The 14,327-nt window shown below is 33.6% G+C and overlaps 1 protein-coding gene, 1 long non-coding RNA gene and 1 pseudogene across 2 annotated transcripts; all 3 read right to left on the bottom strand.

Moving 5' to 3' along the window:
* Window positions 1-574: 574 nt before the first annotated feature.
* On the bottom strand, window positions 575-3,463 carry LOC123916956 (ruvB-like 2). Its single transcript, XM_045968546.1, has 2 exons — window positions 2,574-3,463; window positions 575-1,480 (listed from the first exon to the last, which is right to left on the bottom strand). Exons 1-2 carry the CDS (start codon window positions 3,320-3,322, stop codon window positions 832-834), a joined length of 1,398 nt encoding a protein of 465 aa, XP_045824502.1. The 5' UTR covers window positions 3,323-3,463; the 3' UTR covers window positions 575-831.
* Window positions 3,464-6,541: 3,078 nt separating this feature from the next.
* Window positions 6,542-7,430, bottom strand: LOC123916495. Its single transcript, XR_006812158.1, has 3 exons — window positions 7,199-7,430; window positions 6,839-6,866; window positions 6,542-6,708 (listed from the first exon to the last, which is right to left on the bottom strand). It is a non-coding gene; the product is annotated as an uncharacterized LOC123916495 (long non-coding RNA).
* Window positions 7,431-9,567: 2,137 nt separating this feature from the next.
* LOC123913591 lies at window positions 9,568-10,445 on the bottom strand (annotated as a pseudogene).
* Window positions 10,446-14,327: the final 3,882 nt, after the last annotated feature.

Raw genomic sequence — 14,327 nt, 5'->3', positions numbered from 1 at the left:
CTTAAGTAGCGGACATTATAAAAATGTGAAATTTGAGAAGAAAAAAAAAAACACCCCCTAACATATTTTATAACGTCCGCTACTTAATTAGAAGATTTTTGGAGAAAAAAACATCCTCCTACCATGAAATGTATAATTTGCTACTTAAGTAGCGGACGAGGGTATTTTGATAATTTCGTAAGGCGCGCCCCAGAATCAATAGGGTGGCAAGTGGCAAAAGTAAATCTCAAAGGATATCAATGAGCTGTTCACAAACTCACAAATAAATAAAAATCAGGGATTGGTGGGAAGCCCCAATTAAAACTCCAGGGTTCATCAAGTTTTTATTTTTCATACGTAAAGACATTTTCAAATTTAAAGTCGTTTTTCTCTCAGTTTTCTTTCCCTTTCTCTCCCATACACCATTCTCACCTCACCTGAGTGAGAATATCATTTTTGTTTAAAAAAGACCAACATTTCTCACATCCTTCGTTTAATAGGCACATGTCAACTAATAACTTGAACATCTGGCAGAGAATCTACTAAAAAATTACTCTTGAACTAGTACTATCTATCGATAACTTGTGCAAGAAAATGAGCATAATAGAGCACACATGACATTACAAAATATAAAAAAGAAATCATTGAAAAGTTTAGCAGAAACAAAAATACAGTGCAGCCTCCACCTGAACGCGTAGATATTGAAATTCAACCTTGGAAAAACTGCTCCTGCTCAAATATCTAATACAAGACAACTGCAATGACCCACCAAATCATAAAATAAATTGCTGCAACTTACACTAATATGTCAGCTCAGATAATTACAAAGTCTCAAACTGATGCGCATGAATTTCAAGGGACCATAGCATTGGCATCCTCTTCATCAACTTCACCTGTTTCACTGAACATGTATTGACTTTGATATTCCATCAAGTACTGTGTCGATCTTTTGACATCCAAAAACAAATTGTAAACCCGATTTATATCATCTAATTCCACTGTCTTTGCCTTTCGCTTTTGGCATGCCAAAGAAGCTGCTGTGATTAGATGAATGGCATAGCGTAGGGATGTTTCTACACCTATTTTGGTTAACAAATGCTTTGCGCCTTCACTCATGTCTACGTCTTCCTCTTGGCACCTGATATCCAAAATCTTGCGAATTTCATCCTCAGTATAAGGTTGAGTAGAGATGATGAGTAGGCGATCAAGTAGATCAATGGGAATCCCGTGTGGGGATTTGTAATTTGTGCCACGAATAGTTGTAATGCCTCTGTTGGTAGCAACAACTAAAATGGGAGACATTTCATTCTCCAGAGCTCGATTGAGGAACGAAAAGCACTCTATGTCAAGCATGTGTACCTCATCAATGAAAAGGACACCAGGCACAATCTCTGCCTTTCCTTCTTCTTTCCATTCTGCCACTTTCGTGTCAATTTGTTCCCTGACTTCCGCACGAATTTCACCTGTATCACCGGTGAAAAGAGCCAGAAATCCCTGTGTTCTGAAATTAAACACAAAGAGAATTAGATGATAGAGAACTAAGAAGCAACGTTAGAGGTGATTTATAAGCCTAACCAACAAATTATAAGTGAACATCCTTCACTGAAAAAGGAGGTAAACAGCTAAATAATGCAATACCAAATGAGTGGGAAATTTTGATAAAAAGCTTAATATCTGTTTGAAATTATTTAACATTTAGGAGGAAAAAAAAGGGCACTTCATCAAATCACTAACTGTAAAGAACACGACACTGACAACAGTAATGTATCAAAGCTGTCATTGACTCATTGTGTATTTTGTAATTTTGTTAAAACACGACTCTCAAAAATAGTGCAGTCACGTCTCCCAACCTCGACGAAAAAGGATCAGTGAGGTCACAGCAATATCTCTCAGGTGTGTTTAACTAACCAATCTGCTTATTTTATATTCAATAAACTCATCACATAAGCAATAAAATTAAGCAGATGAAACTAATCCAAATTCAACTGTGTCCCAGCTACTACTTGCTAGTTAATAGTTAATTACTCAAACTATAACTTTCATTTAAGAGATATTATTGACCTATTTGGATTGACTTATTTGTGTTTATCTAATCTACTGCCATAAACACTTGCGGGTGGAACTGTTTGAAAGAGCTTATGAAAGCAGCTTACGACATTGTCCATAAGTTGTTGTTTTCAATTTCACCGTGTTTCCATAAGTTCTCCACAATAACTTATGAAAACAGCTTATGACATGTCCATAAGTAGTTTAAGTAGTTTTCAATTTCAACATATTTCCATAAGTTCTCCACAATAACTTGCAAAAACAACTTATGACATGTCCATAAGTTGTTTTCAATTTCAACATATTTCCATAAGCTCTCCAAGATAAGCTTATGAAAACAGCTTATAACTTATATTCTAACAGTTTGACTTTAGTTATCTGCATAAACACTTCATTAAAGTGTTTATACAAACAGCACTACATAAATCATGTTAAACTCTTCCATATATACACTAAAAACAAACATTACCTTAATATAAAGCTAATTAACAAATTAAGCAAGTGAAATAATCAACGAATTATGAAATGCAAAAAAAAGGGTTAAGAACCTGCTATTAATAACATCAATCTCATGAAGAGTAACACAATGAACAACCTCCTTCCTCTTCTGCAACTCTCCATCAGGACACTGCACAAACTTCACCTGAGGTCCCATAGCATCGAAATCCCTCGACCTAGAAAACGATCTACCAAGCTTCGTAATCTTCCCCGAAGCCTTATCAATAGCAATCACATCACCACTCGTAATCTTCTCCTTCCCAATAGCCTCAATCATCTTCGCACCAAGATCATAAACAGTCTCCATCTCCGTTGATTTCAGTGTCAACTTCCCCGTCTTCGCAGCCGCACCAGAAACAGCAGGACGGTCAATCTGAACCTCAACAACTTCACCTTCAATAACCTCCGTTTCTTCCTTAATCCGAACACCAATTGCTTTACGAAACGCTTGTGTTAATGCTTCGGTCTTCGACATCTCGAGTGAGAAGAGTTCACTTCCGGCGATCATAGCGAACGGTGTTTCGAGACCTAGGGATTTTGCCATTCCCATGGCGATGGCGGTTTTGCCGGTTCCTGGTTGTCCGGCGAGGAGGACAGCGCGGCCGGCGATTTTACCGTCTTTTATCATCTGGAGGATGACGCCGGCGGCTTTACGAGCGGAGACTTGGCCGACCATGCCTTCTGAGACATCGCGTGGCTCTAAGGAGGAGTCGAGACCGAGGCCGCGGATGTGGGAGTGAGCTCCGACGCGCTCTATGCGTGTTAGGTCGCGAGTTTCGGATAGTTTGAGCTCCGTCATGGTTGCAGCGGCGACGGGGAGAGTGGAGTATTGGAGATGAAGGAGGTTTTAGGGTTTAGGGGTTTTGTTGAGAGAGAGTGAGTGTGTGCTCTCTGCTACGGGTTTTGATTGAAAACGGGGACCTAAACAAATGGTTATTCTTTTCTTTTTTTTTTTCCTTTTTTTTTTATGGTAGAAAAATATTTTTAAAAAGTGATCATCGTATTTTTGCAAAACTATATAATAAAGGAGAAAATGGAAAGAATTGGAAATGAAAAGAATCCTATCTCGTGATGATCATATTTTAACTTAATTAGTGGAGATTTGTAAAAAAAAAAAAAAAATACTCGATGTTATATTTTATAGTATAAGGGAGTTGGAATTTTTTTTTTTGACAAAGGGGGAGTTGGAATTTAAATCCAAGCATTTCATTTATTTAACTGAAAGTAAATTGTCAGCATCAATCGATGGGAAAAGCCTCGTATAAGTTGGTTAAAGTGCAATGTAGATGCAACATTTTTTGTCAGTGCAGGTAGGACCGCGATGAGTGTTTGTTTTCGTAATAATTCTGGTGAGTTTATGGCTGAAATTACGCAGTGGAAGCAACTGACTTTATCAACATAGGAGGGTGAAGCATGAGCATTATTGCAAGCTATGAATGAAGTTAAGAGTAGAGGTTTTGAAAGCGTCCAATTTGAAAGTGACACTCAAGTGTTGGTTGATGCTATTCGTACCAAACGGCGAGGGAACTCAGAATTTATTTCAATCGTTAATGAAATTATTCTTGTTATGTGAACTTTGAAGTTAAGTTTATTAGGAGACAAGTGAATTCGGTTGCTCACACTTTAACTAGGGCGGTCAATTCTTAGACTAGTTTTCATAGATTTGAGATTATTCCTTCATGTATTGAACTTTTGATAATTAATGAAATGCAGTAAGTTTCTTTGGTTCAAAAAAAAAAACTTAAAGTACATTTCTATTTCTCTTCTCTCTTTGATCAATCATTCATCTCACCAATCAACTCTTATTTTCTCTATGATTCTCCCCATCTCATCATCAACACAACCGGTTCTTCTCGGTGATAAACATAATGAGGCTATCAAGACACGAGAATATTAACAAGGTTGGTAGCTCAGACACTTTATAGAAAATATAATTTATTTGTTAAAGCTCAAAACACTATTATACTAGTGCATGTAATGTATACATATATAGTTTTCTACCTCTCTCGTTAAAAACTCATGACCTTATATATTATTCACCAAGTCAAAAAAGCAAGCAAGTAAAATAATCAATCCTATTAATTAGGATTTTTCTAACCGTTAATAAAAAATAAGTGGCAAGTTTAATTCTATACTTAATTCCCTATATTAAAGCAAAACATGTAACCATTTGATATTAGTGCTACAATAAAATATATATAGGGAATCTCATGTGAAAAGACCAAGTCACTTAGATCCAAATATCAAATAAATATAGTAGAAAATAAATAAGTTACATTCCATTAAAATTATATTTTATATTTCTCACTTAAAATTATTAGACACGTATAATTAAAACTTTGAAATAGCCAAAATATCCAACAATCCCCCACATATTTCAAAGGTTTAAATTAAAGAATAATAAATTAGAATTGTTTTTAAAAACATTGTCTGAGTCACTTTTGAGTGTGATGCATCAAACTGGTGTAGCAAGCTATATGAACCAGTGCTAGAATGATAGACTTAACACACAGTGAAATTGGTGTAGCAAGCTATATGAACCAAAGACACTTGGCGTGTGTTAGAGGTCTACCACCCACATCACACCCCCACAATTCTCGTGTTACGCGGTGTTGCGCATTTAGGCCGTGCGCGTGTCTGGTTTTCATGAGTGCTCTAGAGACCCGCCACAGTCTCATGCAAGCGGCCCCACTTGAAACTCATATAGGTGATTCCATCTAGTGCATGCTACAACCATACACCACCCATAAGGGCTTATGATAATCATTAAAAGCCTTTAAAGCTTACCCGTCAAATTAATTTTAATTTAGCACTTCTCATAGCCATTATCATAACACACAGGAAAGGACAAAACAATTTTAGTGCTAACATAACTAACAAGTAACTTGTTTTTACCCATATGAACCTTCTTCATGGGATCTCCAATCACAAAGGTTGGGTTCCCGTCACTTGTCGTTTTTCAGTGGCATAGTCAATTCCTATCAATTTTCTTCCCAGGGGTTAAGTCAACGGATCCGATCAATTCACACATATTGACTAAGACGTCTCAAAGTCAATTATAATCTCATATTTTCTTGAGTCTATAAAATAAACTCGATTTTCACAATAAGTTTATACAAGTCTACTTAGATGGCTACTAAGCGACAACTTATTCATCAATAAAATAAATCTACTTATAAATTTATATCATTGGCTCATATTCAATTATAAATTTGTTATACAAGTCTACTTAGGATACTATCTAAACGACACCCACATTGGATAAATGTGACTTTATTTGTGGATTTATCACACAAGCTTACTTGAATAATTTTCAAGTGATTAGACTCTCACAATAGAGAAATAAATCTCAAGTATATATTTTTACTCAAGTAGCCACTACAACAAAAAGGGGCCTTTAATAGCACTTGTTTTGACTTTTAATAGCGCTTTAAAACGCTATTACTGATACCACTATTATAGGTCTGGTACCTATAATAGCGCTTTAAAATGCTATCATTTGTTCATATTTAACAGCGCTTATTAAGAAAACCGCTGTCGTATGTTGTTTTTGGCTTACTGGGAAACGGATTTAATAGCGCTTTATTTTAAAAACGCTATTATAGGTCATATATTTAATAGCGCCCGTGCATAAAGCGCTGTTATAGTCTTCAAATATACTTGCTTTAATAGCGCCCGCACCTACCTATAATAACGCTTTCTTTAATAAACGCCATTAAAGGTCTTTTTTTAAAATAAAAAAAAATCCAATTTTTTATTAGGCTATACTTGAATACAAAAAAAAAAAGAGGCAACAATTTTCATTGATTAGAATCAAACACCACATAAGACATTCAAATTGTGTACCATACAAAAATATTGGTTACAAAATATGCTACTCAAATCTTTACAAGTTACTACTGTATAATACAATGGATATCTTCAAATCCAAATACAATTTGCATTTAAACTAATCAATATATGAATTACAGAGCATTAAATACATTGCTAAGCATTGATAAGCAACGAGATGGAAAAATCACAAAACTAGCTAAATATAAATTGATACGTCAAAATTCACATCCTTGATCTTTCAAATGAAGTAGAAGTAAAAGCACCATTGATCCCTCTCTGCGTACAATAATGTTGGCCACTTTTGTCTTGTCAACACCACCATTGTTGGCATATACTCATTTGTTTTCATGTCTGCATATAGTTATAATCAAAGGTACTTAGACTAGATATATCAATTCTTTTATCCAAAAGGAAAATAACTAAGGTGGAAAATATTTCATCCTCTACAAAAAAGAAAATAAGAATAAAAGGTAAGAGTCACCTGATAATGAGTGCTAGTTTTTCTGAATCTGGATAATAAAAACCAAACAAATTTCATTAATCCTAAAATCAAACTGCTCATAAGAAATAAAATAAGTGACATGCACTTCAATATTAACCAAGTATTGGTTATAAAATAATCCAACTTCAAAATACAACTCAAATATATCTAGAGGTATCAAAATGACAAACTTAATCAATCCTTTGCTTATAAATGACACCACTGATTTCAAAATAGTTGATCTTTGATACATGAAAAAAGCCTTAATTACCAGCTCAGATTGTCACAAAATTCATAACTCTACATGTGGTGCCTTAGTACTTAGAGGCATATGCAATTCCACATAATAAACAAAGTCACCTAAAATATGTCTACACATGAGTGCAACATGGACAATTTCTTCCCATTTAAATAAGTCACTCTCCCATTAGATCTTTATCTACTATTTGATTTAATCTTCCCTTTTCACCTGAAAGTCATTCATTTCACAGTATACAAAACAACAAATAAAGTGTTTAATTTTTTTAATACCGGATCCTATTAAGGGGACTACACAAGTGAAAGATAGAAAGAGATACCTGCAGGCTGCAATTTGATTATTGTAGTCAACTAAAAATAAAATCATTAAGTTCAATGAAAGATATAGATAATAGATGTAACCTCGGGAAGCCTGGCAGAAATGTGTCTTATATAAGCAATGTCAGCTTTCTTTAGTTGGAACCTACAAGTTTATTGACACAAATTCAAAAATCTTATAACTTTGAACCTAACAATGATCTTAGCCTAAAACTGAAACTTCACAACCATCATATCAAAATAAAAAAGCAGAGTAGTAATTTTGTAACTCTTAAAAAAAAATTACAGCCAAGGAACTAGAAAATTCATCACTTAGTGTTCAAACTTGAATGAAGCATAACTAATAATACTAACAAGAAAAGAAGCTACTCATGAGTCATATCTACGAGAGTGTTTTAACTTCAAGATAGTTAAACTTCCTAAAATTTTCTCAACATATTATACATACAATAGAATTATACTATTATTACACACATCCTTATGATCTTACACAACATAAATGACACTTGATTTTCGCTTTGATTCACATCAACTGAGATTCCTCTAAATTCTTTAAATAAGTGTTAGCATCATTTGAAATGTTCAACAATTTAGCTCCAAATTCCAAACTAAATACTCATAAAATTGACTCTTAGATGCTAACCATCACTTGTCACTGTTAACATTGAACCAAAAAATTGAAAGAATCATACCAACTAGTATATTACAAAAGTGGCTGCACATGTACTTGTCAAATGAGTCTACAGTCAGCGCTGGCTCCTAGCAAGCAAACAAAGGCATACCCCACATTCTAAGATCATACAAAACTGATTCCCTTAATAGGTAAACATAACGCAATAATATGGAAACCATCAGGTTCCTATAGTAGCCAAGCTCATAGTATTCCTTCCTAATGTTGGTTCTGAGCGCTTCATCCGAGAGACATATGAGAGCAAAATCACCAACAAGTTCTTCGACCATCAACATCAACCTTGTTGCCATTCTCGTAATCTCCAGCCATAATTCCTTATATTGTTGGTGCGGATGGCTGGAAACTAATTAACCGGAGGCGTGTAATCACTGAAGCATATATTGCGCAACTCCCCCATAATACAACCGGTTCTTCTCGGTGATAAACATACCGAGGCTATCAAGACACGAGAATATTAACAAGGTTGGTAACTCAGATACTTTATAGAAAATATAATTTATTTGTTAAAGCTCAAAACACTATTATACTAGTGCATGTAATGTATACATATATAGTTTTCTACCTCTCTCGTTAAAACCTCATGACCTTATATATTATTCACCAAGTCAAAAAAGCAAGCAAGTAAAATAATCAATCCTATTAATTAGGATTTTTCTAACCGTTAATAAAAAATAAGTGGCAAGTTTAATTCTATACTTAATTCCCTATATTAAAGCAAAACATGTAACCATTTGATATTAGTGCTACAATAAAATATATATAGGGAATCCCATGTGAAAAGACCAAGTCACTTAGATCCAAATATCAAATAAATATAGTAGAAAATAAATAAGTTACATTCCATTAAAATTATATTTTATATTTCTCACTTAAAATTATTAGACACGTATAATTAAAACTTTGAAATAGCCAAAATATCCAACAAGTGTTCCATATGAAAGAATTAGAGAGAGAGAGAGAGAGAGAGAGAGAGATGTCAATGAACTCGGGTGTGAAAGAGAGATCTCAAAGTGAGAGAGAATTGTTGAGGAGGAGAAAGAATTGCAGAAAGAGATAAAACACAATATATTTATAATCTCTTAAAATCCTCTAAAATCTTTCTCTGTACCACAAAGAGATTTTTAATTATAAATAGGAACGACTCAATATATTCAGAAGTCTAAGGTGGAAAATGCAGCAGTGTTAAATTCTCCTCAGTGAGGATACCCAATTTATATAAAAAAAACAATATGAAACCTTTTATGAAATATTTTTTAAGACCAAGACAATTGCCTTAGTGATCTTACCCTTATAAGTAACTAGTCACCATGCTCGTGCATTCGTACGGGTCAATAATTATAGATTAATAATATTATATCTATTTTGACTAATAAACAAAGTAATTTATACGCGTAAAAATTGAAAATATTTATTGTTTAATTTATTTTTATCAACTTACATAAATATGAAAGTACAAACAATCCTACAAATTACGAAAAATTTCTTTATAAACGACATTTGAAGTGGTATTTGTAAGGTTGCCGTCATCATCAACGATTAAAATCTTCAAACCATTTCTCGATGTGACTCTTGAGACAACAACGTATAACTGACCATGCGAAAATACTGATTGCGGAAGATACACTCCAACATTTTTCAGTGACTGACCCCGACTCTTGTTAATAGTCATGGCAAATGAAACGACGATAAGAAACTGCCGACGTTGAAATTTGAAAGGGATTCTTACGTCAGATGATGTTAAAGATAATCTGGGAATAAAATCTTTGTCACATATATTGCTTCCTGATATTATTTTTCCTTCTACAATAAATTGTCTCATCTTTGTAACAATCAACCGAGTTCCATTGCAAAATTCATGAGCTGGATCCATATTTCTCAATAACATAATAGGAACTCCAACTTTCGAGTTTAACTTGTGATTTGGAAAGAACATGTAATTGTAATTAAAAATTCGGGAGTGTTTATATCATCCAGCCTGTCGAAACCATGGTTATCATTTTCTGGAGAATCATAGCTCAAATATACTTTCTCTTCATCGTCTATCAATGACAACATGTCCTCATTAATCAAGTCAACAATTGAATTTTTTGGAGTCAATATGGCTCTATCCTGAAAAAATGTAGGATCTTTCATATTATCAATTATAGATGGATATATTGTAGTAACAATCGAGGCAGTAGGATCATCCTAGCTTGGTATCAGAATATCATCTGGAATACGCAGGTTAATGTCAACATCATCTATGTCTCCGATACTTCCATCACCAATTCCCAAAATCCAATCTGAGAACATTTTCCTTTCATATAGATCCTGAACAACACTACAATGCAAAAGTCTCATATTAGTGGTTAATGTTAATACCTCGTAGTGATGCCAAATTAAGTCTCATATCAGTGTTAGGTTGCGGGTTTCGGATAGTTTGAGCTCCGTCATGGTAGCAGCGACGACGGGGAGAGTGGAGTATTGGAAAATGAAGGAGGGTTTACGGGTTTCGTTGAGTTGAGAGAGTGTGTGCTCTTTGCTACGGGTTTTGATTGAAAACGGGGATCTAAAACAAATGGTTATTCTTTCTTTTTTTTATGGGTAGAAAAATAAAACCCCATTTATTTATTTAGAAATATCATTATTTTTTTAGTAAAAAAAAATATTATTTTATGTGTCAAAAATAGTGATCATTGTAATTTAGTAGAAATATCATATTTTATACTAAAGAATAAAGATCTAAGTTTAAATTTGGACATTTCATTTATAATATCTCAAAATCCTCTAAAATTCAGGTTTTTTGCCTCCTCTTTTACCAAAAAAAATCCTCTAAAATCATTCTCCGTATGATAGAAAGATTCTTAATCATAATAGGGATGACTCAATATATTCAGAGGTCTAAGATGGAAATGTGTAGTGTTAAATTCTCTTGAGTGAAAGTTTTCTCACACTTTATGCTCCTACTCAATTCAAAGGATTAGTCTTTGCAAACAATATAAAATCTTTTATGAAATATTTTTGAAGATCAAGACAATTGCCTTGGTGACCTTACCCTTATAAGTAAAGTTATATCAACCCTAACTAATAACAAAGAAAATAGAATTTTCCATTCAAATTGAAGAACTATCATCTCTTCCATAATCTCCTTCATTTTTCTCAAAACATTTCACTCTTCTCTTCTCAAAAACTCTTTTAAGAAATCTAATTGAGTTAGAGACGTTATATTACTACTAAGGAACTTCGTTAGCTTGTAGTAAACTACATATATATATATCATTATATCATCATAAGTTTTCTAATTAATAGTGCTTGCTAAACAATAACATTGTACATAGTGTGCCTTCGACGAGCAAAACATCATTTGGTATAGCCAAACATTTATATAGTATGTTATACCAAATGATGTTTTGTTTAATATATAGTTGTTAGGAACAATCTTTTCATTTTCTCCGGAAAAGGGCTTATATTAGCAACAATGATCTTTTGAAACTATATTTCGCTCTTATTTCCTAAGGATAAATGTATAAGACTTGGGAAAAAAAGATAAGAATAATGCTAGCAACACACTCTTTAACAAACACACTCCAACACACTCTCTTTTATTGGTTGAAATTCACATGGGTCCCATAAAAAAATGTGGACCCATATAACTTTTATGAGACCCATATAAATTTTAACCAATAGAAGAGAGTGTGTTAGAGTGTGTTTGTTAAAGAGTGTGTTGGTAGCACTCCTCAAAAGATAAATATATTAACAATAATTTTTGGAATAATCTTTTATTTTTTGAGGGACTTTAATGGGATCTTCGACATTAGAATAAGAGTGCTGATAAAAGTTTGATTAACACTTCTTATTTTCAAAAGATCTTTAACAAAAGATTTTCCTAACAAAATAAACAATACAAGCACCAACATTGTTCCATACTTTATCAAACTCACGACCTCTAGGTACTATCCAAATCTCTTATCACTCTACTAAATCCGACTTTCGTTAACCACTATTCTAATATGTTATAATTAGTTAATTTTGCCTATTATTTAATAATGCCAAAAGAGCATACTATTTATTACTTTAATTTCTGCCATACGAGTCAAATCATATAGATCTAACGTGGATAACATAATAGTATATGTTTTAGTGGGGTTTAGTTTTGTGATACTCCATTATTTATTTTGTAGAGATAATTTTCTTTGTTTATTAAATTAAACAATAATGAATGGATTGAAGTGATAGAAAAATTTAAATTAGACTTTTAAATTTTACATATGAAGAAAATTTTGATTACAATGGTAAAATATGGGATCAGATATAATACAATTATTGTCTCAACACAGTAACTAATTTAGACAATCCGATTAAAAATGAATGGTCGAGATCTAATACCGTATAAAATTATTTAAACCTAGATTATTTAATCAAAACCGTTGAATCACACAAATGGATGACTGAGATTTACAACTGCGGCAAAACTGTTAGAGCTTACGACAACAGTGAATCCAAGTCCCTAAAATACCTACAAGTTTCGGATGAAAATTAGTCGCGCTAAATATGAGTGAAAACTTTGACAGTAAAAATAAAATAAAATAAAAAAGATAAGATGATATTATTAATAGGGATGACAACGGGCGCCCATGAGTGCGGGTTTGACACTTACCAAACCTACACCCGAAATCATCACCCAAACCCAAACCCAAACTCAAAGGCTGTTCGGGTGGCAAAACAACACTCACGCCAACACCCATTGGGTTCGGGTTTTTTTTCACCCAAACTCAAACCCGCAACACATTTGAAAATAATTTGCAAATTTAAGAAATTAAATTCCAACATAGACTTTGAATTAAATTACAACTAAAATTAAGGTCTTCCAAGGAAATTCAAACATAGACTTTCAAGAAATTACAACATAGACTTTCAAGAAATTAAATTATAACTAAAATTTAAGGTATTCAAAGGAAATTGAGGGAGATTATGGGGGTAATTAAGTAATTATAAAATAGGCTTAAATGCAGTTTTGCCCCCCCTGTTTTGATTAAATCGTAATTTTACCCCCCTGTTTTAAAACGCGGACTTTTACCCCCCCTGTTTTATAATTTGTTGGATTTTGCCCCCTCTAAAATTCTGCTTTCGAGTCACAACTTTAAAGCTTCGTACACAACTCAATTTTGATCAATAATTTACCAAAAGGATACCGAAATGACCGTAATCGAGTTATCTTTCCACATAATCAAACCCCACTGAATTTGGAGTTACAAAGAAAGATTAATTACCGTTTTAGTGAAGGTATGTCCCCCAAAATTCTGCAAAAAATTTGCTTTCGAGTCACAACTTCAAAGCTTCGCATACAACTCAATTTGGATCCATAATTCACCAAACGGCTACCGAAATGACCGTATAATCAAACCCCACTGAATTTGGAGTTACAAAGAGAGATTAATTACCGTTTTAGTGAAGGTATGTCCCCAAAATTCTGCAAAAAATCTGCTTTCGAGTCACAACTTCAAAGCTTCGCATACAACTCAATTTGGATCCATAATTCACCAAATGGCTACCGAAATGACCGTAATCGAGTTAGCTTTCCACAGAATCAAACCCCACTAAATTTGGAGTTATAGAGAGAGATTAATTACCGTTTTAGTGAAGGTCTGTCCAATTATTAATTATGCAGAAATCTACTTGTGATCTTCAAATTCAACATCGTCTACCGAACACATCGTAACTCCAAATTCGACGAAATTGAAATGCCAACAAGGGTAATTTCGTTAGATTTCCATACATGTAAATAGTATTAAAAAATGAGCTACAGGGTGAGAGGAATGACGAGAATACCAGTAGTAGTTTCATACAATAATTAATTTGAACAGACCTTCACTAAAACAGTAATTAATCTCTCTCTGTAACTCCAAATTTAGTGGAGTTTGATTCTGTGGAAAACTAACTCGATTGCGGTCATTTCGGTACCAGTTTGGTGAATTATTGATCCAAATTGAGTTCTGTGCGTAGCTTTGAACTTGAGGCTCAGAAGCAGATTTTGTGCAAAATTTTGGTGGGGGGCAAAATCCAACAAATTATAAAATAGGGGGGGTAAAATTCCGCATTTTAAAATAGGGGGGGTAAAATTCCGCATTTTTCAAAATAGGGGGGGTAAAACTGCATTTAAGCCTATAAAATATTTTGGGTGGGTGTATGAGTTTTGGGTATGGGTTTGACTGATACCAAACCCACACCCATATTATCGGGTGT

The sequence above is a fragment of the Trifolium pratense genome, linkage group LG3, assembly GCF_020283565.1.
Source record: "Trifolium pratense cultivar HEN17-A07 linkage group LG3, ARS_RC_1.1, whole genome shotgun sequence".
In the NCBI taxonomy this organism is placed as follows: domain Eukaryota; kingdom Viridiplantae; phylum Streptophyta; class Magnoliopsida; order Fabales; family Fabaceae; genus Trifolium; species Trifolium pratense.
The sequence above is the reverse complement of the archived record's forward strand: the minus strand, read 5'-3'. Positions and strand labels throughout refer to the sequence as shown.